The 27,840-nt window shown below is 51.9% G+C and overlaps 1 protein-coding gene across 12 annotated transcripts in view; it reads right to left on the bottom strand.

Moving 5' to 3' along the window:
- DNM2 (dynamin 2) overlaps nt 1-27,840 on the bottom strand; it is an 88,325-nt gene that overhangs the window by 25,421 nt on the left and 35,064 nt on the right. For 8 of the 12 annotated variants that reach the window (XM_041760672.1, XM_041760677.1, XM_041760682.1 and 5 more), the window contains exons 3-10: nt 17,930-18,079; nt 16,335-16,538; nt 13,763-13,861; nt 9,872-10,032; nt 6,368-6,510; nt 3,737-3,872; nt 2,403-2,470; nt 1,650-1,788 (exon numbers count right to left, since the gene is read on the bottom strand). In XM_041760672.1, coding sequence (XP_041616606.1) covers nt 1,650-1,788; nt 2,403-2,470; nt 3,737-3,872; nt 6,368-6,510; nt 9,872-10,032; nt 13,763-13,861; nt 16,335-16,538; nt 17,930-18,079 — 1,100 coding nt within the window. Of the gene's footprint in view, nt 1-286; nt 426-1,649; nt 1,789-2,402; nt 2,471-3,736; nt 3,873-6,367; nt 6,511-9,871; nt 10,033-13,762; nt 13,862-16,334; nt 16,539-17,929; nt 18,080-27,840 lie in introns of all 12 variants that reach the window. The other 4 variants (XM_041760671.1, XM_041760676.1, XM_041760679.1 and 1 more) reach the window with 1 other exon arrangement.

Below are 27,840 nucleotides of genomic sequence, written 5' to 3'. Positions count from 1 at the left end.
GCTCATCCCCTCACGGCCTGCTTAGTGATCAGACCCTGCAACATCCACAGGCCTCCCACCCTCCGCAGCACCCAAACTGGAAACGGGGAGCACCCGTGCACTGCAGCACCCCCACCTCCGCCGCCACGCAAAGTTGCGAGGGCACTGAGTGACCCGTGGCCCCCGGGAGGGGGGTTCCCGCCGAGGCAGAGTGTCCAGATGCACAGGCGGAGACTAACGTGGGGGGTGGGAGGGTGGGGAGGAGATGCGGGACAAATGCGCAGGGGACAACAAAACCTGCGGTTACCTTCTCGGCACACTTTTTAATGACCGTGGCCAGCTCTGAGACCACGAGATCAACACACTTCAAACTCGGCTCTTTGAGTTTTACAATCTGTTTTTTCACTATGGCTTCGAAGGCCATGTCCGGGGTGAAGAGCCCCGTCCTGGGTCACATGCGGAGGGCGGGACGAGGTAGGAAGACACCCGGGGACAGTGCGGGCCACACACGCGGGGCGGGGGACAGGGAAAGAGAAGAAAGGAGAGTCAGCTGGTTAGTGACATGCAAGGAGGAGCCGGTGCCCGCATTTGCCCCGAAGCTGCTTCGGATCAAGGAGGAGTCCTGGGTCGGAGTGGGGGGGTGGGGCTCTCCCGACAGACTAGGGGGGCAGTGTCGATGTTCGTGCGTTCCGACAGCCAAGGGAACTGGGAGGCCTGGAATTTTCATACCTGGGACAATGGCCTCGGGGATGAAAATCTCTACCCCGGCTAGGTTTTTCTCTCTCTCCCTTTTCTACTCGAAGAAGCTTAAGAAGCAAATGTAGGCTTTTCCAGACTGAGACAGAAGGCTCAAGCAGAGTTGCCCTGCCTTGGAAGACCGACCCGGGACTCTAGGGGCCTTTGTGGACGTGCAAGCACAAACCGCCCACTGGAAAGCACTCCAGCTGTGTGGCCAAGGCGTGCTGCCCTGGGAATCAGGCCTGCAGGGGAGCCCAACGCGTCTTGCCAGGTGGAGACAGTGGCCCGTCAACACCAGCACACAGGTGCCTATGACCCAAGTGGCTCGGAGGACATGCTGCCTGGCGGGGGGCAGCTCCATTCCTGGAGGAAGCCAGGGCTACTGGTGGAGGCAGTAAGAAGCCGAGCTGGCTTTGCTGCGCTGGGTACCCGAGCACTCATTCTGCTGTTGACATTCGGGCCTTTCTTAGTGCCTGGGGGACAGCAAAGTGGCTGGCTCCAGGAAAGACCGAGGGGGCCAGGTATTGGTCAAGAAGGGGTGACAGCCAGGGAGGTTCAGGGAGCTTGGCCTCCAATAGCTGACGCGGGGTTCCTCTCTGCTTCCCAGAAGGCAGCAAAGCGACAGCCCAATGAAACCCCCAATTCCATCAGACACATGCTAGGCTTGGTATCAGGGTCCCAGGGAGCCCTGCCCACCAGTCTGGCCAGTTCTGGAGGCTTGACGCACACTCCCCACACAGACATTGCACCCAGGCCAACATGCCCCCACCCCAGCCCCAGGGAAAAGGCCACATTGTTGGAAACTGAGGCAGTCTGGAGGGAAGGGGCCCCAGCGGGGCAAAGGCTGGAGAAGCAGCACTGGGAGCCTGATACCAAACCCCCATACCCCCGCTTCCACAAGGCCAGGAGTCACCCTGCCGAGGGCCCGATACCTTACTGGTACACTGCCTAACTGTATTGATTAGCTCCTGGATAACCAGGTCGACACATTTCAGACAGGGCTCTTTCAGCTTGACGACCTGCTTTTTCACAATGGCCTCGAATGCCAAGTCCGGGGTGAAGAGCCCGGTCCTAAAACCATCCGTACCCGGGGGTAGGGGAGATAAGTCAGAGAGAAACAAAGCACGGTCAGCAATTTCATAGGCATGGGCCAGGTCCCCGAGAATGAGCCAAGGTCACAGCAAGTCTGGGGTCAGATGCCTGCATCCACTGCCTGGAAACCCACAGGATGGCCCAAGGACCCCAAGGTTGATATAAGACTGGACAACCAGAGTGACTATTTTGTTGGTTAAAGGAGGGGACCTAAAAGTCTCACGGGGAACCCACGATGGGGACGCATGCAGGGTTCCTGTAATCATGACTCACCTCTGGCTCCCCGCAACCCCCTGGGACAAACCTACAGTGAGCTTTCTTAGAAGGACCCATGCCAACAGACTGGGTGGCTTAACCTACATTTAACCTAAGGGTGGCAACTGCCCTGTGGCATACAACAGATCCACACAAGACAGCACACCCGCCCTCATGCCCTTGGAGACCCACAGGGAGAGACTTAATGTTACTAAATCCACCCAGGAGCCCTCTCAAGTCCTCACAATCAGGGCACCCAGAGGGACAGGGGACCAACTGCCTGGACAGTGGCGCCGCGGAGGTGAAAGGAACATGGCAGCTCTCCCCTGGGAACTTGCCTGACTCCATGGATGTTCTTAATGGCGTAGCTGATCTCACGCCGTAAATCCTTCTCGTCAAACTCCATCTGAAAGCAGACAAATCACCCATATGCAAGGAGGTACCTCCGGCACCCATATAACAGGTGCATATTAGGGGAACATTATGTCCTGTGTGTGGCTATTTTCACATGACAGACTATTTCACTGGCCAAAATTTTTAAAAACATTAAAACCCAATTTCAGCGAGGATGGTTTGAAATGAACACTTTCACTCTCAGAGGGAACATGAATTCACATGAACTTTTTTATAGACTATTTGGCAGTAACAATCAAGGGCCTCCAAACACATAACTACACTTTCAGGCAACTTTAAATGTTCTAGAAGCCCACCTAGAGGAATTAATAAGAATTAGTATGCTCACAGAACTATTCTTAACTGCTAAAAAGTGTAAAAACTACTTAAATATCTAATGATGGGAGGCAGGTTCAATGTATGATGGAACATCCATAAGATAAGATATTTTGCCATTAACAATGCAAAACAAGTATATGACTGCTTTGGAAAGATGGCCACCATATGAAAAAACCAGGGTATAAAGACACATGAATTGTTTTTCAAGTATGGATGAGGATACGTGCTGTTTTTGTGTATGCTGGGGACTCACCCATTTGCACAGAAATAATCCTGAAAGGGCAAACACCGAAGTGCAAACAGGAATTGTGTGTGGGTGTTAGGATTATGGGTGTTTTTCATCCCTCTAAGTTTTTGTTCTTTCACTAAAAATAATTTTACTGGTTTTTATAAAAATGATATCGTGTTCATGGTGAATAGTGTAAAACTTTGAGCAAATTAACAACAAAAAAATCTCAAATCCCAGAACTGACATTCCAATGAATATTCTTGGAGATCTATTTAGGCAAAGACACATATCGAGACCCATCCTTCATGTGGAAGGATGTCGTAAATACTGTCTATATGCTATGCTGCACAGGCTGGCTTCTTAACCTGCTTTTCTCCCCTTTATCATGATGAGCACATTTTCCCCATGAGAATTTACCTATGTTTTCTTTGTATTTTGCAAAGAAAGTATATTGCTTTTTGTCAGAAGGCAAAAATGGAACTTTCCTACAGGTCTGCTGGTCTACAGGTCTCTCAGCTATCTGCTCAGTGAAGGAAGCCTGAAGGTGACACCTCCTCCAGCACCCCCACCTCCATTATACTATACCTACTACCCACAGTAGGCAAAAGCCTAGAGGCAGGAGCTCAAGACCCTGTGGCCTGGGAGGACCCGCCTTGAGGCTGTGTTGAAGGGTGCCTGACCAGAGTAGGAGGCCCAGGCTGGCAGTACTACCTTCACCAGCTCAAAGGGAAACCGCTCATGGAAGATTCGATTAATTCGGGCGCCCCCGGAGAGCTCCAGCGTGTCCACTTGGTCTCCAGAGCCTTCGATCCTCTTTTCAAAGTCCACCCCAAACTGCTGGACCATTCTACAAGGAAAAGAAAACCCAAAAGTCACGGGGAAGGCTCTGACACAGCTCCAGAATCATGTTCTGTGGCAAACTGTGGCTTACATGCTCCTTTTCATTTTTTTAGAGGCAAAAATTATGCATAGACCAAAACAAATAAATTACAGGACTGCCTATGGCACACAATCACCACATGCCAGGTGCGCTCTACAGGCCCATTACAGTTATTCATTCACTGAATTGGGTGGCAGGGAGTAGTTATAACTCCCATTTTGCAGATGGCAAGAATGGGGGGGGGGGGTAGCAGCTTAGCAACCTCTGTCCTAAACAGGAAGAACTGTGTGTGAAAAGATAGCCCCTCCATCCAATTCAGGAGGCTTCTGTTGGTTCCCATCACTTCCCAGCATTCCACCAATGACTGCCATAATGCCTTGGACAGGTAGCTTTGCCCCTCTGAGCCTCAGTTTCTTCATCTGCATAGTGAGTTGATCTTAACTGCCTCCTTACACAAGGTCACTGAAAGGATTCAAGGAATTTCTAGATTTTTATCAACTCCAAGAAATCAATCCTAAGGAGCACCAATAGTCTGTACCCTCAAGAGAAAGAACACAATGCAGCCAATTAATGGTAATTCACCTAAAACTTCTGAATTCAGACCAGTTAAAATGTTTTTCTTTTTAAAAAGTGGTCACAGAAGTGATGAAATATGTCAATACCACACATGGGCCGTTGGAACCCAGCCCAGCCCTTAAAAAAGGTCTGTAAATATTGCTGACTAGTACTGTGACCACGTGAGCTGCAGAGAACTTGTGTTTATTAGCGTTCGGTTTTCCTTAGCATTTCTAGTTGCTTCCTTAGCCTCTTCAACAGTCTGCCTTAACTTGTTCCGTATTTCTGCCCCTACTCCTAAATCCTTCATCTCCCCAGATTCTGTGTGCAGCCTGCCCTGAAGGGGGGCTGCTGCAATCAAGGGATCTGCCCCTACTTGGCCAGCAGCACAAAGCCCAGTGCGCTAGCAGAGATGTCCAGTTCGCATAGGCACACACGGCTGATGCCCACAAGATGCCGGGGCAGCTGGGCTTAGCTGCCAGTGAACAGGGTTCTTCTCCCTGAACACCCGGTGGGAGGGCAGGTGCAGAGTGTCTCAGATCCCAAGAACCAATTTGCCCAGAGAAGTAAACAGCAGGGGATCCCTGGGTGACTCAGCGGTTTAGTGTCTGCCTTTGGCCCAGGGTATGATCCTGGGGTCCTGGGATCCAGTCCCACATCAGGCTCCCTGCATGGAGCCTACTTCTCCCTCTGCTTGTGTCTCTGTCTCTCATGAATAAATAAATAAATCTTAAAAAAAAAAAAAAGTAAACAGCGTTAATTAAGTTTGAGCATAAAAGCATTCTCACCCCTGTACCCTCTACCGTGCAGCACTGCGTAGCGGGGGGGTGCGCGGGGAGGAAAGCAGGGTTATGACAGGCATTGCAGGTGGTGTTCCTCTGGTGTGTCCAGGGGACAAGCCACATGTGTAGCACCGTCTACCTTAATAGCTGAGTTTCTGGATCCCACCCTAACCAAGTGCCCAGGGTTCCTTGCAGTCCAGAAACCAGGATTACAAAGGCAGTACAAAAAAAAACTCGAGAGAGAACCTGGGATCGTGGGGACACATATTCCCTGCTTCATAGCAGCGCAGCTGTGATGAATGCCCCAGACCTCTGAATTGGGACAGTGAGCACCAACTCAGGGTGAGAATTCCAAGAGAGAGCAGAAAGAGCTGATTGACACAGGGCTAAGCTCCCACTCCTGTTCCCCATGTCTGGCCTCTCCACAGCCACCAAAGGGCACCTGTGTTACCTCCATCAGGCCATCCCTCCTCTGCTCAGAACTCTCCATGGCTCCCATCTTACTCAGAGCAAAAGCCTAATTTCTCCCTGTGGCCCACAAAGACCTGAATGATCGGCTCTGTCCCCTCCCTGTCCTCCCCTCCTCCACTCTGTCCCTTACTCATTCTGTCATAGAGCCTCCTCCAACACTGTAGGGCAGTCCTGCCTCAGGGCTTTTGCACTGGCTGGGCCCCATTATTGACCTCTTCAGGTCTTTGCCTGACTCACTGTCTCAGCGCAGCCTTCTTGACCACTCAATTTTAAATGGCACCCCTCAGGCTCATGCCAGCACCCTAGCCCCTTCCCCACGTTAATATTTTGCCATTTAATGCACTACATGTTTTCGTTCTTTCTTTCTTTTTTTTTGTTTTTTTTTTTTGTTTTACATGTTTTCTTATTTGCTTATTTTCTGTCCCATCCCTCCCCCTTCCCCTTTCTAAGCACATACGGCAGGGCTGGCTGTCTGCTCCATTCACTGTGGGGACCCCAGCGCTCAGGACAGACCTGGCACACAGGAGGCTCTCCACAAATGTTAGGCTAAGTGAACAGGAGACAAATGAGGATCGGCACCCAGCCTGGACCTGGGACTCTGTGGCTGGGCAGAGGCTCTGGAGAGCTGGGTTGGGCTTTCAGGGGAACACATACTGCAACAGGGCTTTGGTTTTGCGGGTGGGGTCATCGGGCCGGAAGTTCTTGTACTCCTCCACCTCCTTCTCGAGGGACAGCAGCTGGCTCTGCAGCTTGCTCCTCAAGGCTGGCAGGGACTCCCTGATGTGGTTGGTCAGTTGCTGTATGAGGAGAGAGGCCAGAGAGCAGAGGTTAGCAGGCAAGATGCTGCAAAGGGGCTGCTAACCTGTTGCACCTGCAAAAGGCTGATGCTGAGATGCTCCCCGCTGAGCCCAGCACTGCCCCCAGTCTCAAAGAGAAAGCAAGAGAAATATCCAGCTGGAGTCCCACTAGTGCGTGGGGCAAGGAGAGCTGGCATGTGCTGCCCACAGCAGCAAGATGCCGTGAGCGGCCCACTGTGCTTTCGTAGGGTGGACAACCAGGGCGTCCGTGACACAGGGTACACACGACACATATGCTGACTCAGAACAGCCTCCCACAAGTGCTCTGGTGAGACACCCAGGAAGCCACCGAAGGACCGATGCACTGACGGACTGGCCAGCGGGGGACGGTCCACATGGGCCACGGAACAACAGGCAGATGTAGAGACATGGAGACAGACCCTATAAACTAAGACAGAATCAGCTCCCCAATGAAAGGAATGTACATACATTTGCTCCCTTCTGTGAAAGATTGGGAGAAAGTAAGAATGCTATTTTTAGTTGCACAAAGAGAAGCTCCACAGGAAACAAATGCAGAAGGAGGCCAGAACGGAGCAGGTGAATGGGAAGGGGACCGCTCTCTGTGGCCACCCCCCTCCTCTCTAGCTGTGGAGTCAGGTGGATTCGTTCATTATTCACAAACTGTAAAAGGAAGCAGCACTGCAGAAAATGTTAGAGAATAAGTCTCAGGATAGCTGGTGAGAGAAAAAGTGAGAGAGAATAGTAAATATACTGCTGTTAAGGCAGGAAAAGAAGAAAGGGAAGGCAAGACAAAGGGAAGGGGGCAGGGAGAAAGATTAGGAGGAGGGAGGTGGGGAGGAGGGAGAAGGATGGGGAGGAGGGAGAAGGATGGGGAGAAGGCAGAGGGAGGAAATGGGGAGGAGGGAGAGGAAGGCAGTGAGGGAGCATGATACAGATACAGTGGCCTCTCCAGGCCCTGAGTATCTCTACAAGGAAGCCCAGTTGCAGTGACTCTGGCCACCTCTAGAGAAGGGACCCACCACCAGATGGGAGGAATTGGAATATTCACTATATTTGGACTGTACGACTTTATCTTTTACTATATAACAGAGAGAGAAGGAGGGACAGAGGGAACAAAACAGAAGCCTATAAATGCAGCTAATACCCTAAGAGTGAAAAGGAGCACTTGCTGCCATCTCTCCTGCAACAGAGAATTTATAAAGTAACCATCAAGCTAGAAAAAAGGTGTAAGGGAGCCTCACACTCCAGCTCGCCACACTCTTGTATGAATCTGACCCCATCCCAGTGGGTGGCCCACAGACCCCTCTGTGGGAGCTGCAGGCTTTTAAGGGGACGTGGAGGCTACATGCTCTGCAGCCCTTCACTCCAGCATCCAACAGCATCCTAGAGCACTTAGAGCACCCTCATTATGTGGGGTGGAGGGTGGGCACAGCTCTAGAAAGTGCCATGAGGCAGAGCCAGGCCCCTGAAGAAGCCAGCTAGGCCTCTTGCGTGCTTGCCAGCCCTCAGAGGAGGCCCATGCCACCTGCAGGGCAGTTTTACTTCCCTTCCTCTCCGTCCGCCCAGGCCAACTGCTTCCTCCCACTGGACACTTACTGTCCTCTTTGCTCCCCTCAGCTGCCTTCTCTGCCTCCCTGTTCTGCACCAGCTTTCCCTGGCTGCCCCCCTCCCCCACTACCTAACGCTTGATTGTGAATTTATCTGGGGACCCATTTCGAGTCTGTACTCCCACATTAGAAATACGTCTTCCAGGGATCCCTGGGTGGCTCAGCAGTTTAGCGCCTGCCTTTGGCCCAGGGCGTGATCCTGGAGTCCCGGGATCGAGTCCCGCATCAGGCTCCCTGCATGGAGCCTGCTTCTCTGCCTGTGTCTCTGTCTCTCTCTGTGTCTCTCATGAATAAATAAATAAAATCTTAAAAAAATTTTTTTAGAAATACGCCTTCCCCAAGGATGGAGCCCTGCTCTCTTGTTGCCACTGTGCCCCCATGGACTGCCTGAAGGAAGGACATCCACTGTCCCTCTGAAGCCCTCCACCTTCCAAGAAGCTGCCATAAAGTATCCAGAGGGAACATCTTGCAACTCAGATGGACAAAACAGGACCGGCCTTAAGGACAGACACTGCCTGTTACAGTGTGGCTACATAACTGCCACCATCAGGGATTTGACTCTCCAGAGAAATCCCCCACACGAGCAAAATGATGTTATTAACATTAATAGCAACCTTTACAGACCAGGAAGATGAGAAACCATCTCGGTCACTCTCTAAAGAGCCTGGCTGGACAGCCTGCAACCCGTGTGTTCAGAAACTACTACACAGCCACAGAAAAGAATGAGGAAGGGTTCCTTTCTATATGCCCAGTGCTCCAAGAGATGGTGCTGAGCTGGGATGTGTGTGTGTGTGTGTGTGTGTGTGTGTGTGTGTGTGTGTGTGTGTGTCATCCATGACTATGTCATCATTTATGGTAAGAAAGGGAGAACTGTGATTCTCGAAGGTCCTTTTTGCTTCTATGGACAGAAAATGCAGACAAGGCAAATAGTAGTGCCCTGCAGGTGGAAGGGGGGCAGATGGGGGCGCCTCATTGCAGGCTCGTTGTTTATGAACCCTGTGAATTTATTCCCTGTACAGGAGCGCCTGGGTGGCTCAATGGTTGAGCGTCTGCCTTTGGTTCAGGTAGTGGTCCCAGGGTCCTGGGATCGAGCCCTGTGTCAGGCTCCCCGCTCAGTGGGGGAAGCCTGCTTCTCCCTCTCCCTCTGCTATTTCCCCTGCTTGTGATCTGTCAGATAAATAAATAAAATCTTAAAATAAAAAAAAAAAGAATGGTAGGAAAATAATGCTTACAGTGCAGTGGCTGCCACTGGATGACTGCTGTGCTTCACACGGCAGGTGGACTGGGTACTTGGTGGATACCACAGCCCTAGGGGGCAGGGATGGTGACAGTTCCCAGCTGATACACAGGGGACAAAGGCACAGAGGCTGAGCTGGGCTTTGGACCCCCAGAGGTCAGGCCCCACAGCTCTCCTACTGAGGTCCTGTCCGGCCCTCCTGGCCACCCTGCCTTAGTGCAGGCCAGGCAGTTATCACCCAGGTCACCGATATCAGGAACTGCATGAAAACTTCTGGGTACGTTGATTAGATAATTCCAAGTATTTAATTATAATTGAAATAATAGCAACAATAACGGCAATGTAATTATAGCCCTGCTAGCGACTCTATGAACACCCACCCTTCACCAGGCCCTGAATCCAGTGTGGACTGAACCCATTTTGCTGAAACATGTGCCGGCTCTAGACCAAGGCCAGCATTGTGGTGGGCCGCACCTGCACAAAACCCTGGCCATACCTGATTCAGGGTCTTCTGCAGGTGCGGGGTGCCCATGCGGTCGGCCATGTGCCGGTAGGCTGGGTGGGAGAGGAAGAACTTCCTCTCGGCCGCCAGGGCCGCACGGATGTCCTTCTTGCCCTCGATGTCCTTCTGGCTGCGGTTCACCACGCCAATGTAGCCTGCGGGGAGAGAGGGTCAGGGCAGGGGCAGTGCCAGGTGAGCCGAAATGTGCAGACGGCCACTGTGGCCCAGGCAGGCACAGACACGGACCCTGTCCCAGGAATCACTCACAGACCAGGCCACAAGCCAAACCCGTTCCTTGGAAAGGCAGAGAATATAAATGCACGGTATGTTCCTGAAAAGCAACAGAAGTGTTTGGAGAAAGGAGGGGTGTGAGACCCAGTAGGAGGGGGGGGGGGGGCAGAGGAAAGCTCTGGAGAAGACAAAACCCACAAACTGAGCTTTCGAGACAAGAAAATCATCTCAAAATAGAAGGGCAAGAGGGACCAGCTCATCTTGCCAGGTATTAAAAACCTGTTCTTAAGCTGTTACGTTCGAAAGGGTTGGATACACTGGGGCCTGTATGTCCGGAGAGATGAATGGAATAGAACAGAACAAGTCTAAACGACACACGATGGACAGGTAGCAACTGATGGCTAATGCTTTGGAGCCAACAAGAGGGAAGCTCAGTCACTCAATGGCCACGGTGGGCAAAGAAACAAAGTTGGGTGCCTGCCCAAAGTAATCCTCCAGGGTTCACAGATCTACACATACACTGTGACACTGGAAGTACTTAAAGACAACATGGGTACTTTCTAGCGATGACTATATTTGGGTTAAAAATTTTCTGAATCAGACCCAAGAAAAATGGTAGCTATGGCTACATGAGAAATGGGACCTGCAGCTGGGGCTGGGCAATCTCTTTCACAAATGGCCATAAGTACCACTCTTGAGTTCTTTAATCTAGAAAACAATATTTAAGATAAAAATGCTAGTGTGAAAAAAAGATCTGCCATATTTGGATATGAAACGATTGGAAGAGAAGAGAAAGGGGATGGTGTTCAAAAAGCCAGTACAGGGGCACCTGGGTGGCTCAGTTCGTTGAGTGTCCAGCTCTTGATCTCAGCTCAGGTCTTGCTCTAAGGGTTGTGGGTTTAAGCCCTGTGTTGGGCTCTGTACTGGACATGGAGCCTACTTGAAAAAAAAAAAAGAAAAAGAAAAAAAGCCAGAAGAGTCGCAGGTTCCTGAGTGTGGATGCAAGGCGCCCAGCAGTCCAGGTATGTGAGGTGTCACAGACACCAAGAACTCAGCCGAGTGGCCGACCCATGGCAGGTGCTCAATAAATAGTTGTGGTGATTGTTCTTCCTCGCTGTTGACATGATGCAAGTCGGAGATGGATTCGGGAGAGGTGGCAAAACTCCCAAAGGGATGCAGACAGGCATTTCTACCAGTTCTCTCAGTGGGGGGCGATCAAGGGTTCCCTTGGGGAGGAGGGGAGTGGTGCCTACCAGCCATTTATTCTGCAACTCTTGTGCAGGACTGCTGACCTTTCATTCTCTCCATATTGGCCATTATGCCCATTTTGCAGATAAGGGGAAGCAACCAAGGTGAGTCCACAGAGTGCGGCTGCACGAGAACCCAGATGTAAACCCACACTGGTAAGGCCAAACTCACTGCCATCCATACAACAGTATGCAGGACAACAGCGGAGAGCAGAAACCATGGTCTGGCTGGGATTGTGGGTCCTAAAAGTTTAGGAGTTCTGAGTCTTTTGTAAGTCAAGAAAAAGGATGCAGCTGGAGAGAGTCCAAAAGCCACAGGACAAGAGGAGAACATGGAGGGAGGGAGGCCCAAGGGCACAAGTCGGGAGCTGGTGTACAGAGGAAGGGCTGACTTTCTTGGAAACAGACAGGAAGGCAGAGGAGGGCAGGCGCAGACAATGGTGAGTGGCAGGCAAGGAAGGAAGCTGAGGAGGCCTGTGTCATCCAGCCACCCAGCACCAATGCGAAGCCCAGACAGCATCCCTCGGGGACTAAGATTTAGGCCCAATACATTTGGGAAGAGCACAGGATCCAAGTGGCTGGCAGAGGGCATGGACACACGTGGGGTATGCTTCTGTCTTCAGCACCAATGCTTCCTTCCTAAACATCTGACACAGATTCACTCCTCAACCCCTGATCCTGGCAGCCAAGTGGGTTTTTCGCCCCCAACCATGTTCCGTCCTGATCTGGGGCCACCTCTAGTTACAGGTGGGGAAAGGTGGAAACCAAGGTCTGAATGTTCTCCCCATGCCTATCCCATACATGGAGGAGGAGATCCCTCGGGGCAATAGATCTAAATGGCACTGGCAACACCAACATGCCAGGAGGTGCCTAGAGCTGACAGCAGATCCCCCGAGGGAAGGAATGGGACAGGAAAGGGAAGCAATTGAAAAATGGCTTAAAGAAGATTAAAAAAATAAGTAAAAGCCCATATGGACACTCAACACCATGCCATAGTGAAAAACAGCAATAACCTAAGTGTCCAACTTAAGTAGGGATTGAGTAACAGCCCACACGTCTCATATAAAGGATCCCGTAGGACCTCTGGAAGTCACCTGGAAGAACACTTGCTTATCATGGGGAAACACTGCTATTCTGCTAAGTGAGATGGAAAAGTAGGTGACAAAGTGGCAGGACACTGGAGAGCTGGCATTCCAAGCCAGCTCTGCCATTCCCTAGTTTTGTGAGCTAGAGTAAGGGATTCACCCCATCTGTGCCTCAGTTTCTTCATTCATAATACAGGGTTAGGAATCAAGCCACCGTGTTGGATTATCATCAAGTTCAATGGACTCTCATACATCAGGAGCGCAGAGCAGTGTCTGCTACATTAACAGACACTTAATAAATGTTTGCGATTCTAATTTTTTGAAAATAAAAATATTTAGACTACTCCTATCAGGAGACCTAAACTTGATCCTAAACCTGAACCATATCAGGCCTCCATCTAGATTTAATTACTAATTCCCAATCCCAAGAGTGGGACATGATATGGTTTCTTCCACAAAAAAACTGGTACAGGAAAAAAAAAAAAATGGTACAGGAGGAAAAAGGGGGCTGGTGGGGGAGCTGTTCAACCAGAAACCTAGGTATTTATGTGTAAAATATGATATGATGCTGAGGATTTGCTCTGTAATCCCACAGGAAGCAAACAAGGGGAGGACATTCGAAGATTCGAGATTAGCTGTGTGTTGATAACCACTAAGGCTGGGTCCATGGGGGCTCCTCATTCTCTACTTTCAAGAATTTTTTTTAAAATGTTCACAATAGAAAGCATGAAGACTAATAGAAATTACGAATCCTGGGGTGCCTGGGTGGCTCAGTTGGTTAAGCGGTCTGACTCTTGATTTTAGTTCAGGTCATGATCTCAGGGTTGTGGGATCAAGCCTCACATTGGGCTCCATGCTCAGTGGGGAGTCTGCTTGGGATTCTTTCTCTCCTTCTCCCTCTGCCCCCCAACTAACTCTCTCTCTCATTCTCTCTCAAATAAATAAAATCTGAAAAAGAAGAAAGAAATTATGAATCCTGGGCAATCTTTTGAGAGGAGAACCACAAAGTATGAGCTAATGGGAAAGGCTGTGCTGTGGATAACTCCGGTTTCCTTCTTCTGTAGGGCTTCATTAGGTTCCCCAAGTTAGCAGGTGTTAACTGTGTAACTGGAAAGGGAAGGTGTCCAAATCAAAAGAGAAAGATACATACGGAAAATCAGTTACTCTGGGTGGTGGGGAAACAGGCAACTGTGGGTGTTTAGCTGTGTATACTCCCCGGCATCGGTCTAGGTGTCAGTAACAGTAAGGACAAACATGGTTAATATACCCATATACTCCCTGCCACTGCACCCTGCGGCCCCCAGCTCCCCGCACAACCGTACCTCTTCTCAAGGGGAGTAGCTTGTTCTCCAGGATGTCCCTGGCGTCCGTGCCTTCATCCATCAGGTCGAGCTTGGTGATGACACCAATGGTCCGCAAGCCTGAAAGAGCCCAGAGGTCAGAAGAGGTCACAAGGGAGGAACCCAGGCTGCCAGCCTTGGTGGGGGCCCCCTACTTCCAGGCTGTGAGACCTGGGAGAAGCCATAACGTCACCTGCCTGGACCCTGGTGTCCCTCATGTCAGGTGAAGAAGCAGCCACACCAATCTGAGGATTGTCCATGAAGGTAAACTGGCTTATGACAAACGTTCAATCAGTAAATACTGGCCACCGTCATTGTCATTCCCATGAGCTACGACAGTGTCCTTCTGCCGCAGTGTTAAGAAAAAAACTCACAGAAACTCAAATCCCAGGTCAGTCTCCATGCTGTGCTGAGTTACCTGAGAAGTCCTAACATCATATCCAAACCCATGGCGACTGTTTCTAGGGTAACCTTTCACCTGAATGGCCAAAATTCCACTCTGGAAACCACATCATCGGATTCCTTCTATGCCCAGGTCACTTAGAATCAAGGGAACCCTCCTTGCGAAAGTGCATGCCTAGAGATCAGCTGCCCTTGCGAGACCTAAGGATCCCCTCTGTGATAATGTCTGTATGCCTATGTGACACACAGGAAGCCTAGGGAGATCTCCAGAGGGTGTTAAGGGGGACATTAAGGGTGTGACAGCTGTGCTGTCCCTGGCACTCCTGCCTGTGAGCTTGTGAGCTGCCATTATCTTTTTGGAGGGGCCATAGCTATGAATACCCGCAAAGCCCATGCCAGGCAGGGAGGGGAGAGACCAAAGGAGGTAGGAGATGTGACTGGTGGGCCTGGGGCCTGGACGCTATTGGAAATGCTAGATTTCACTGGAACATTATTTATGAAAGACCAGAAATAACCCAAACATTCAAGAACAAAGAACAGGCGACAATGGCCAACTCCGTGGATGCTACATATATGTGTCCCTACAACACAGGGAGACACACACACACCTTACAGGAAGATAAGGAAAGATTGCTCCATTTTTTAAAATAGAGTTTACATAGAAGAACAAGCTATGGAAGGCTAATTACCAGGTGCGGCCACCACTACTGTGCGGGGGAAGGGGAGCGGTCACTTTTTAGGTTCTGTATTTTACATGGGTGGCATTTTGGGGATAACCATTATGAACACTTTCAAAGCCAGACAAAAAAAAGCCAGCATCAAGTTCACAAGTGTAACTGAACCCATGCCCATTTTCTCACCACCTGATCAAGCCTACATGGCATCTTTGTCACAGGAACGAGGGGCACAGAAGGCCAGGGAGGGTGTGTGCACGGGTAGGGGCAGCCTCTCCTGGGAGAGCATGCCTGCAATGACCATGGGGACAGAGTCCTTCGCAGGACAAAGAGATACTCAGAACACAGCCCTGGACTCTGAAAAGGTCACAGTCTGGAAAGGGCCATCAGCTGCCACCGTTTGCCAGCCGCCCTCAGGCTGAACCAGGGACGGGAAGCCAGGTAGGAAGAGGGTACCAGAGCCTGTCTCTTCCCAGCTCCTCTCTGGTCCCTGACTCCCTCTAAACCAGGGAATCAGGCAGTCAGAGGGCATCATACAGGCTATACTTCAGTGTGTGTCTCACTCTACAACGTCCAACACATTCAGGACACCCAGCTTCCCACAGCAGCCACCAAGGTCCCCTGGACGGTCCTACCTCGCCCTCCCCTCCTCTGCCCTCCCTTCGGCTTGCTCTTCCTTGGCCACTACAGAGTCCTCGCTATGTCCTAGGCACCCCAGGCTCAAACCAAGCCCAGTCTATTTAGCATCACTGTCCATTTTTCTGGATTTTGCCCCTTTCATCACTCATCATTCTGATCTTGCCTGCAACATCACATCTTCAGAGGCCTCTGACCCCCCTTGCACTCCAGCCTCTCTCCAAGGGTGGGACTTTCCTCCAGTGCTTACCTCTGGCTGAAACTGTCCCACCTGCTTATATTCTTTTTGTCTTCTGTCTCCCCTATTGAAACATCAACTCCCCAGTAGCAGGGACCCTGTCGATTTTGTCCCCTGCAGGTCCCCAAGGACCAAACAGAGCCTGGCATACAGCAGGTACTTAACTGACATTTAATAAATGACCCAAGGAAAAATTTGACCCAGAATACCCGGAGCCAGAGACACCAAAGTCCCCACTACTCCCTACTGCCCCGTCTGGCTTTATTAACTCATCATCCTTTGACCTTCTCTGCCTGGCCCCTAAGCAGTTAGAGGGACATCTAGTCCTCTCAGCAGCTATATAGGCCAGGATTGCTGTTGCCATTTTGACAGAGGGGGAGCCCAAGCTGAGGAGATGCCCAACTGCCACACAACAGCCTCCTAGGGGCAGCCCTCCAATACTGCTGGCCCCTAAGGGAAAAGCTGTATCCCAGAAGGGCCTCTGCCTAGGGGTTACACGCCAAAGAGAACACCAGTGACTTGGAATCAAGGATGCTGGGCAAGCTGCCACACTCCCAGGCCCTCAGAAGGGGAAGCCCTCCTACTCTAGGGCTCAATGTGTTACCTTGTGGGTCGACCTCCTTGGCCAGCTTGAGGGCATCCGAGTTGGCTAGGTCCATGTTGGCAGGGGTGACGGCGAGGATGAGGCTGCTCTCCCGGCTAATGAACTGCAGGATCATATCCTTGATCTGGTACTCGATATCTGGGGGCTGGTCCCCTACAGGCACCTTGGTGATACCCGGGAGGTCGATGAGGGTCAGGTTCAACACTGAGAGGGAAACCAGAAGGAAAGGTCATCAGAGACAGAAGAGGGGAGGCACGAACTGCCCCAAAGCTACTCAGCCCACTTCCCAACGTGCTGGGGCTCAGGCCTCAGGATTCCTCCTGACCTCCAGCCAGATCACACCTTCAGATCCAATAGCTCCTCTTCTAGGGCTCCCTCCTACACACAGCCTCTCTTTATTGCAGTGATAGTTTTATTATTACTATTTTTTAAGATTTTATTTATTTATTCATGATAGACGTAGAAAGAGAGAGGCAGAGACACAGGCAGAGGGAGAAGCAGTCTCCATGCCGGGAGCCCGACGAGGGACTCGATCCCAGGACTCCAGGATCGCGCCCTGGGCCAAAGGCAGGCGCTAAACCACTGAGCCACCCAGGGATCCCGATAGTTTTAAATCAGGACATTTGCACTAGCAAATGTCCTCTGTATCTGTATCATCTGTATCATCTGGCAGGCTGGAACTGCCCTCAGTGGCTAAATTTCAGTCCATCAATTCAGCCATGACCAAAGGCTGCTGTTTACAATGTTTACAATGTTTACCATGAAAACAAAAAGATGATAATCCAATAAGAGACACACTCTGACATGTACTCATACAAAGACACATTTTCTATTATTTCTATTATTACCATTCGAGTAAAAGTGGTGAAATACACAGTGTGATATACACACATACGCATTCATAATTACTAATTCAGGCATCAGAATATAAAATGTTTGTAATATTGAAGGCAGGTAAGTTTTTGTTCTATACCCTTTCATAATTTTTGAATTTTTGCACCACATACAGTCATCATTTACTTAAAAATAAATCAATTTAAAAACTCATCTCTAAGAACTCACACTGAGGAGTTAACAGTCTGCTGGAATATTCCCCAAATGCTGTCTGAGTTAGCATTGAGTTAACAATCCATGCCCCAGGGCCAGAAGTGGTTGGCACATGATGGCAGGTTGCTCTGGGTAAATGATGGGAGTTCTAAAATCACGACATTCTGCAGAGAAGACTGGCTGTCTGGGTCCTCTGCAAGGGCCAGAAGACTTGTTTGCCCTGGGCCAGTGTCCTTATATGGCTGCCATCACCTGGGAGCCATACCACCGCCAACCCTTCCACTCAGGCCTACACATGTGGTTTGCCCTGGTCCCCATCCCTCCCAACAGCCTTCCCAGCAATCTATATTTCCTTAGAGCTGAGGCTGATATCTCAGTACCACGTTCTGATCAAAACATGGAAAGACAGAGATCAAGAGGACTGTGTGCATAAAGAAAAATGGAAGGGGTCCTATTTTTTGTGAGGGCACAGCAGACCCCAACCATGAGTGGGCCAGTCGCCTTCCCTCTGCCCCGACACCCAGAGGGCCTGCGCCTGTGTTGCCTACCGTGGGGCGAGTAGACGCGCAGGTTGATGGGCACTGGGGAGATGCCTTTGTTGGTGCCCGTGACCCTGTCGGTCTCCGCTTCGATCTCTTGCCGGACTTCATCAAAGTCGGTAAACTTTTTGGACTTACAGTGCAAAAATTCAGCATATTCTGAAAAAGGAAGAAAGATGCTCAGGATGAGAAAGAGAAGTAGCTTTGTTGTGGATGGGCAGCCAATGGTCTTCGGAGACAGGTGCCTCGTCAAGCAGAGAAAGTGAAGAATTGGTCACCGTGGCTCCAGGAATTTGGGGAACAACAGATTCATCCTCACAGTAAACATTTCTAGACATCGGGGAATTAATTCCTCAAGGAACAAAACCAGCAAAGGTCCTGTCCCTGGGGAACAGAAACTCTCCTGAAGTATTTTGCAAAACTACAGGTCATGACACACTATGCAAAAAAGAAAACCAAAAGCCCAACAGGTGGGTGTAACCAGTGCTCGTTACTTTTGGACAAACAGGACAGAGGGGAAATAATACCAGCACGCGTCACCAGACAGCAGGCGGTGTACATGTGAGGAGGCTGCTGCTTTGGTGTCACTGAGTCCAGAGTCAGGATGTAAACCCCCCTTGCTGTGGGTCAGACAAAAGAGATGCAAGCCGCCGTCCCGGTGGGATCCTGAGCTGCCAGCACTCTCTGGCTGGCCACGATCCCAGACCCGAGTCTATGGGTCCATGTGCCCTTCCTCCCCAAGTCGCCTGCACAGTGTAGAGAACAGGGCGCCACTGCTGGCCTCACTAGAGCCCGTCTCACTATCTCCTCACCTCCTAGCTGTTTACAGGGCCCCCCACCTAGACACAAACCCCTCAGGAGAACTGCTTTCCGGGCAGGGCCTCAAGGAGACAGAGGAGGCCTCTTCACGCCGTCTGGGCCCTGGAGTGTCTGAAAGCGGTACTGATGCCGAGATGCAGGGAAATGAGAGACTAACAATCAGAGCTGGGCCCATCAGATATGGGATAGAGCAGGAATAAAATATGTTCATCCTCAGATGTAGGTACTGAGCCTACAGGTGTTGTGTAATCCTTCAACTTTTCCATGTTCCAGTCTTCGTGGTAAATGTTGGGGAGGGAAGACCTCGAAGGCTCAGAGACCACAGTTCTATGGTAATGCTAAAAAGAAGCCGGAAGTGAGTCACACTGGCAGACAGCCCAAAGAACTGGACCACTACAGAGAGAGAGAGATGCCTACAGCCGCGTCATGTCTAAGAGTAGAGAACTAGAAATTGCCTCGATGTCCACCAGGAGGAGACCTGGCTATACAAACCCAGCACAGACATACCATCAGCTGCCTCAAAAGAAAGGATAGAGATGGAGCCGGAAAGAAGAAAGCCCAGCAGCTCTAGAACCTCCGCTTGGACAGAGTGAGGCAGAATGAAATGAGTGAGAAGAGGTTCGTCATCCCATCACCGAGACCTAACCAACCACGGCCAACATTGAACCCCCACTGGTTCCAGCCAAGTGTGTGGTCCCATTGTCCCTGGACAGTGAGCACCTTAGCTCACTTAGCAGTTCCTTAGCAGAGGGCATCTGTATCACAGATGAGGAACCCGAGGCCCAGAGGCAGGAACTGACTTGGTCCAAGCTTAGCGGTGGAGCTGGGATTCGGAGTTCAGATCATCTGTCTCTAGGTAGTGGCTCTCAAGTCACATGGCCTCTGTGTGAGGCCACTGGCAGGCTCTTGACCTCTCAGAACTTCTGCTTCGGGGGCGAGGGGGAACTCTGTGGGCTCAGATCATCGAGAACCCCCTCTACTGTGGGCACTGGCTGCTGGGGGCCAGGGGCAACAAGGACACCAGCATTGGCAACCCCACCCCACCCCCATCAGCTGACCCAGTTCCCAAGGACAGTCATGCTCTAGCCCTCCACAGGGACAAGAGGAAACGCTTGGCTGCTCTTCCGGCAGCAGCCTCCAAAAATGGAACAGTCAGTCCCCCAACCCCCCACAGCATACCTCGGTCCTCATCCGGCTCAAGGCCCTGGGCTCAGCACCCAAAAGAAACCACCCCCCTTCCAGGAGTGTAGCCACAGGGCACAGGCCCTCTCTCGTGTAGACCCTGCCCCTCCAGGCCTGGTACCTGGAAGGCCCACCTGCACTTCTTCCTCCTCCAGGGCCTGCCTGTCTGTTACCTCTCCCAGGGAGCCTTCCTAAACTCCATGCCACTTGACACCATCATGTCCTCTGTCAGAGCTAGGTCACCCTGGGATCATGGTTATGGGACCAGGACCTGCCAACTGTGACCCCTAGAATCCAGCGTGCATGGGCAGCCTCCCCTTCTGCCAACTCCCACATCTGCAGGATGTGCAGATGGTACCGGAAAACCACGGCTTCTTCCCCAGGGAGCCAGGGGTCAGGGGTGAGGGGGGCAACAGAAACCACACCTTCTGAGCCCAAGAGGAAGATTCAGAAGCCAGCCAGGCCCACCCCTTACCACCCACTTTACTGGGCTCCTTGTCACTTTGGAACTACGTGCCGGATTCCAGAGCTGATACATTAAAAAGTTTCCACCAAGCCTGCTTTTTATTTTTATTTTTTGTGGTAAGCCTGTTTTTAAAGCCAGACCTTGCCTTCCCCCTTTCTTCAGAACCCTCCATGGCTCCCAAATCACCACCTCCCTAGAGTCCTATGAAATTTCCTTCTCCCCAGCTTCTAATTTCAGCTCATTCCCCTCCAGTCACTTGGGCCTTCTGCCTCAGGGCCTTTGCACTGGCTCTTCTACCTGCAGGCTCTCTCCCTAGCCTCCTTCAGGTTTCTTCAAGTGTCACCTTCTCCATGAGGCCTGCTCTGGCCCCCACCCAAGAGAAGGGTCTCTTTCCTCCATCCCTGCCTATGTCCCTCCAAGTACTGGCCACCTTCTAACAATGCTGACCTTATCCTGTGTATACTCCTGGTTCAAACTATAAGGCAGGGATCTGAATTTGCACTGTTCACTCTGTGTCCCCAGGGCTCCTTCTGGGTGTATCTACTGAAGTCTTCCATAATTGTTATGTGTGGCTGAATGGCTATCAGAAAGATAATAGCCCCTGCTGCAGCTTCTGTAAGGGGCCCAACTCCAATCCCACCAAGCTGAATATATGGGAGACAGGATAGAGATAGATGCTGGCAATGCTACCTGATGTTTTTTTCCCCTCTCTCCCACCCCCTCCTCCTCCTTCCCTTCCTCCTTCCTTCCTAAGGAAGGCCCTTCCTCCTTCCTCAGCCCGGCCCTGAGCTGGGCTCCTGGTCTGGTGGAAAGATGGGACAATGTATAAGCGCGTCATGGCAGGTGCCACAGACACTCAAAAGAGACCCAACACACCAGAAGCTAGGGGCTGGTGGGGGCCTCCTGGAGAGGCTAACCTGCCGGGCTCCAGACCCAGCCTGCTCCAGGACGATGGAGGCAGTCAAGGGCAGTGCTGGGCAGAAAGCCCGTGCCTGCACCATCTCTCCAAAGTGGCAACTTTCACTCATTGCCTGTGGACACTCTGGGCCCAGGGGAGTCTGGGGAAGGAGAGGAGTCTCCCATGGGCCGGGTTGGCCTCTGTGTCCCAGTGAAGAGAATAGAAACCTGAGAAATAGGCGGGACGGGCTTTGCCCGGGGCTCCACAGCCCTGTACGTGCTGGAATGCTGATGATTTTTTTAATGATCTCCTGGCTCAGAAAATAAGTCAGAGGCCTGAGGGCTGAGCTCAGAGTTTGTGATGCCTGGAGACTCCCTCCCTCTCAACTTGTTTCCAGCAACCAGAGCTGAGGTCCCAGCAGCGGAGCCACAGCCCTCTCTCCCTAGCCCAGCTGCCCTGTTTCCTAACTCTGCCTTGTTCCTGGGCAGATAACGAGGCCGGTCCCACCAGTCCCTGAGCCCTGCTACATGCACACACCCACTACCGCCTGGCCCTCCAAGCCAGGCCCTTCGGGGGTGGGGGGAGTGAGGGGGGTGAGGGGGGAGAGCAGCCCCAGGGCCTTCACGGGACCTGGCCCGGGGCCTGGAGCACACTAGGAACGAAGCCATAAGCTGGGCCCTTGTCTAGCACTTGTGCTGCTCACCCAGAGGTGCCAGCCACCCTCTCCCACTGCAGGGCTTCCCAACAGCATCCTACTGTGGGGGTGGTGAATGCACTTGAGGTTTTTTCTAGAAAGGCATTCTGCCCTCCCTCCTCGACTTGTTCCTCCCTCTCCTTCAGGCCTCAGTTCTAAGCACCACTCCATGGGGAGGCCCAGCCTGACCACCTGGGATCCAGCAGATGCCCTGCCACTGGGGCTCTCCTTCCATGGTACTCCTCACCGTGTGCTCAGGTGTCCCCTGCTGGGGCCGGAGCTGCAAGAGAGATTTATCTTGGGTCACTGCCCTTTCCGGTGTCTGGTAGTAGGTACTTAATGCAAACTACTAATAAAACATTATTAGGTGCCACAGCCTAGGAGGACATCGCCCTCATGAGTCCTAACTGAGTCCCCATGGTGCCAAGCAGCCAATCCCTACTTTGGGCACCTCCCAGGTCCTTTGAAAAGGTGTCCTCAGAGGGGAGATGACAAGTGCATGCTGCCACCTTCTGGGTAGTGGGCCACCTGGCACACAGGAAGCAGCCCCAAGACAGTGATCATGGTGGTTCCCTTATGCCTCGCTTCCCGAGAGGTCTTTGGGCCCTCCTGTTTGAAAGGACCTGGAGGAGGGCAGCCCGGGTGGGTCAATGGTTTAGTGCTGCCTTCAGCCCAGGGCCTGATCCTGGGGACCCGGGATCGAGTCCCGCATCGGGCTCCCTGCATGGAACCTGCTTCTCCCTCTGCCTCTCTCTCTCTCTCTCTCTCTCTCTCTCTCTCTCTCTCTGTCTCTCTCTCTCTGTGTGTGTGTGTCTCTCATGGGTGAATAAATAAAATCTTAAAAAAAAAAAAAAAAAAATGAAAGGACCTGGAGGAGACCCACAGGACTGAAGCCACCCTTCTACCCTGCAGGCAGCCCAGGTGACATACCTTAGCTGGAAGTTCTGCTGGAACCACCTGCCTTCCGCCTAGCCCCTCTGGCCTGGAAAGGGTGAGCCAGGTACCATGACATCATGGGGGGAGGTGGCCAGAAGGGAGAGGGGGAGGCATGCTTAGCCATGCCCCTCTCTCCATGCCTCAGTTCCCCCACAAGGAAATGGGACAACATAGAACACAATTGTGGGGCTGCTATGAAATTGAATTCCGTTGGGCTGAGCCCACAGGGAGCACACAGCTTAGCTGCCAGTCAGGGAAATGCACAAGGCTGGCCTTGGGGTCTTAGGGCTTTTGTTTTGTTTTTGTTTTTGTTTAGAGAGAGAGCAAGCACACATGCATTGGCGGGGAGATGGGGGCAGAGAAAGAGAATCCCAAGCAAATTCTGTGCTCAGCTCAGAACCCAACTCCAGGCTCAATCCCACAACCTTGAGATCATGACCTAAGCCAAAATTGAGTGGAACACTTAACCAACTAAACTACCCAGGCACCCCGGGGGTCTCAGGGCCTTGCGTGGAGGAGCCTGCCCTGGTCTTCATGGATGTTTCCCAGCCCTTCCACATCCTCAACCCAGCAAGGGGTTGGAACCACCAGGTAGACTCCTAGCAGCAGGAGATGGGGTCTCCCTTGCTCCATCCTGGCATTCACAGGCATGCAGGCCTGGGGCAGGAGGAGCGACCGGGGGACTCAAATACACTTGAGAGACCCTGAGTACCACATAATCAAACAGGTCCGATCAGGAGGGAGTCTGCAGAGGTTTTAGTCAATCAAGAAGAGGCAATGTGGCACCTCCCGAGCCTGTTTGGTCCTCAAGCTCCCTCTGATTTGAGACAAATCATGCAGATCTCCCAGTCTAGGGCACACTGCCACTGGGAAAACATGCTATTGGTATTTATCATTAAGAAATACATATATTTCCCTCCATTTTGACACAGAGCTCCTAAATCCCTTGGAAAGCCGTAAGTGGTAAGAGTAATAAGGGTGTGGGATCCCTGGGTGGCGCAGCGGTTTAGCGCCTGCCTTTGACCCAGGGCGCGATCCTGGAGACCCGGGATCGAATCCCACGTCGGGCTCCCGGTGCATGAAGCCTGCTTCTCCCTCTGCCTGTGTCTCTGCCTCTCTCTCTCTCTCTGACTATCATAAATTAATAAGAATTTTTAAAAAAAGAGTAATAAAGGTGTCTTAACATTCCTAACAAGCTCCTTGCAACCACACATCAGTTTATGCTAATGAGGTGGCATTTGGAAAGCACTAAGGGATGGGGACTGCCTGCCAGAGAGACCAATGTATGTGATTAGAGGGTTGGAATTTTTACCCATCCCTACCCACCCCCCACCTCGGAGAGGAGACAGGGGACAGGGGTGAGGGGCTAGGGTTCAATCAGTCACCAGTGGCTAGTAATTTAATCAATCGTGCCTATGTGATAAGACCCTATGAAAATCCCAAAAGGAAGGTGCTCAGAGAGTTTCCTGAGTGGTGAGCATGTGGAGATGCTACCCAGCTGCTCTATCCTTTTACATTAACCACTGATCCAGGAGAGTAAGCTGTCTCCCTGAGCTCTGTGAGCTGCTCTGAGGAGGGGGCCCTGGGAACCCCAGATCCACAGCCAGGGAGCAAGAAGCACAGGTGATGGACCTGGACTCGTGACTCGACTCGTGACTCACAGTGGAGGTGGAGGACAACAGTCTGGTTGGACCCCTTCTCCTGGGGGATGGGACACTATCTCCAGGCAGGCAGTGTCAGAATGGAGGTGACTGTAGGTCACCCAATCAATGTCCACTGAGCACCAGGAAGCTGCATGATAATGTGGAAAAAACCCACATACACTGGAACAAGTGACAGCCCCGGTTGGCATCCTGGTCAGCCCCCAGCCTGACTCTGTTTCCTCATCAAAACAAAAGGCCCATGCCCTGAATGTTGCAGTCTGCCAGCTTTACAGAAAAGGCCCTGCCAGTACCAGGCTCATGGGGAGAGGTGCTGGAGAAAGAGGTGTTGATAATCCCACCCTCCTTCCACCAAGAGAGGAGAGGCACAGCAGCAGCCCACAGAGCATGCTCAGGTACCTGGCTAATGCTGATGGGGCACTCACTGGGTGCCAGGTTCTATGCTGGGCACAGGAGAGTTGTGGACAAAGCAGGTCAGCATCCCTGCCCTCTGGCACTGACATTTTGGGGGGAGAGAACCATTAAGAAAATATAAGAACAGGATGAGGTTACGTGCTGTAGAGGAACTAAGGCAGTAATGATGGGAAGGGGGTTGTGGCTCACCCAGGAGAAGAGGAGGAGGAGGAGGACAACAAGGGCAAGGAAAGTGGGCAGGGCGTTCCAGGGAGGGAACACAGTGAGGGCACACAGTGAGGGCAAAGGCCCGGAGGCATGAATCTCCTGGAGGGGGATTGGAGCAGCAGCTAGGAACCAGGAGGAGGTGATGTCCCAGAGGCCAACAAAGCCCTGTTGGGGGCACAAAGCTTTGAGTGGGAAGCTGGAAGCCAAGCCCTGCCATGCCCTCTCTGGGCCCTGAGAGCACCAGCCAAGGTCAAGGGAAGGGAGGCTTAGGAGGCTACATTCCACACAAGAACAGTCCCCAGCACCCAGGGTTTATGAGGCCAAGGGGTGATACCCAAGGAGGAGCAGGGTTCATCCATGAGCCATCAAACTTCTTGGTGGCTTTGGTCTTAGGTAATTTTTTTTTTTTTAAGATTTTATTTATTTATTCATGAGAGATAGAGAGGGAGAAGCAGAGACACAGGCAGAGGGAGAAGCAGGCTCCATGCAGGGAGCCTGATGTGGGACTCGATCCTGGGACTCCAGGATCACGCCCTGGGCTGAAAGCAGGCACTAAATCGCTGAGCCACCCAGGGATCCCCAATTTTTTTAAGACTTTATTTTTATGTAACCTCTACATCCAATGTGGGACTTGAACTTACAACCCCAAGATCAAGAATTGCACGCTCTACTGACTAAGCCAGCCTGGAGCCCCATGTGGTCTGAGGTAATTTTTAAACTTAGCAGATTAAAAGTAATGGCTCACCAAGACCAGTCTGGACCAGAAGCCAGGCATCACTGAGCATCAGGACTGCAGCCCAGCTACAGAGCCACATCATGGGGCTCTAGACCCCATAGGAGGCAACAGGCACACAAAGCCACATGGGGTGCCAGCGCCACAAGGGAGGTACCACTGTCACCCCCATTTTATTTTATTATTTTATTTATTTTATCTTATTATTTATTTATTTATTTATTTGTTTATTTATGATAGTCACAGAGAGAGAGAGAGAGAGAGAGAGAGAGAGAGAGGCAGAGACACAAGAGGAGAGAGAAGCAGGCTCCATGCCGGGAGCCCAATGTGGGACTTGATCCTGGGATTCCAGGATTGCGCTCTGGGCCAAAGGCAGGTGCTAAACCGCTGAGCCACCCATTTTAGATGAGGAAGCTGAGACACAGAGAGGGAGGCCACCTGCCCCAGTCCCCAGACAATAAAGGGTAGCTGTCTGGCTCCAGAGTCCTGTTCTCCAGAGTCAGCTGAACAAAAAAAGCTCTAGAAGCAATACAGCCCCACATAGCCCCTAGAGGGCCCTCCATCAATCACTTTGTCCCACACTACACTTAGCTTCCTCCCTGTTATGAGTGGGGTGTTCCACATCCCACCCATCCCAGGCACCTCTGTTATCACCCTGGACTGCCCTTCACCCCCACAGCACTGCCCTGGGCCAGGCCTCATCACCTCTTGCCTGGTTCCAAGCTAACCTCTCTCAGGCTTCCCTGCCTGCACTCCTGCCCTTGCCTGTGCTCCTTCCACAAGACAGCCAATGGGCTGAGCTGGTCTCTTCCCCCACCACGCGCTCTTTGGGCTCTCACTGCCTGATCCCTCACCAGACTGCCAGGCCATGTCACCTGCCTCCTGCCCCTCCATGCCAGCCCCACTTCACAGCTTTGCACATGCTCCTGCCCCTGCCCAGAATGTTCTCCCCAGGCCCCTGGCCCAAAGTATATCCAATGGCCAATACGTCCCACACCTCCAGTCCTTTCCCCTGTCAGACTGACCACAGCATCCTGTGTCTGCCACCCCCACGCTGCCTCCCTGGCATCTGGCTGAGATCCAGCACAGAATGGGCACACACTCTGCTGCCAGCAATAAGAGACTGGAAATGCCACAGTCAGGTGGAGAAAGAAGCATATGTGTGCTGAAACACAGCAAGGGCCACTTCCATATGGGACACCTGAGCCTCGCTTCCCACCTCCACTGCCAGCCCAACAGGATCCAACCAAGATTCTATCTCCACGGCAGCCATCCTGTCCCCACCTACCTTCGGGCACCACTCCTACCTCCCCTGGGTCCCTTGCCCTAGGCTGGCTCCTGCAGTCTCTTTTTCACCAGCAACCACAAGATCTGGTCAGGCGACACTTCCCCTAAGGGGGCACCCCACCAAGTAAGTTTAAGGCTGGCTCTCATGAGGACCCTCCTGTGCACTCTTGGGCAAGTGGCTTCACCTCTGGAAGCCCCAGTTCTCTTTTCTGTAAAGTGAAGATGACAGGAACGGTGACCCCAGCATTAGTCCAGGTCAGACACTGAGCTGATGTGAGCCCTCAGAGTTTTCTGCCTTCAATGCTCTTCATAGCTACCTCTCTCTGCTAGGAAGAGCTCCCTCTTGCCTGACACCCCAACACACCAGTCAGCCTTGGCTCCAAAATCACTTCTTCAGAAAAGCCCTGGGATGCCCCATCCTCTAGGATGATGTTAGTCACTCTCCCTTCTCCACACATGCTTCAATCTGGTGGGAGCCAGGCCTGCCTGTCTCCCTCCTGGTCTTACCCCAAGTCTCCCCCTTTGGTCCCCTGGCACCAATGGGAATGCCAGGTGGGCAGGGGGCAGGTGGTGGCAGTAGCCTCGGTCCTATCACTGCTGTGTCCTAGACCTGGACCAGCCCA

Source organism: Vulpes lagopus, chromosome 7 (genome assembly GCF_018345385.1).
Source record: "Vulpes lagopus strain Blue_001 chromosome 7, ASM1834538v1, whole genome shotgun sequence".
Taxonomy (NCBI): domain Eukaryota; kingdom Metazoa; phylum Chordata; class Mammalia; order Carnivora; family Canidae; genus Vulpes; species Vulpes lagopus.
This window is presented reverse-complemented; position numbering and strand designations above follow the sequence as displayed.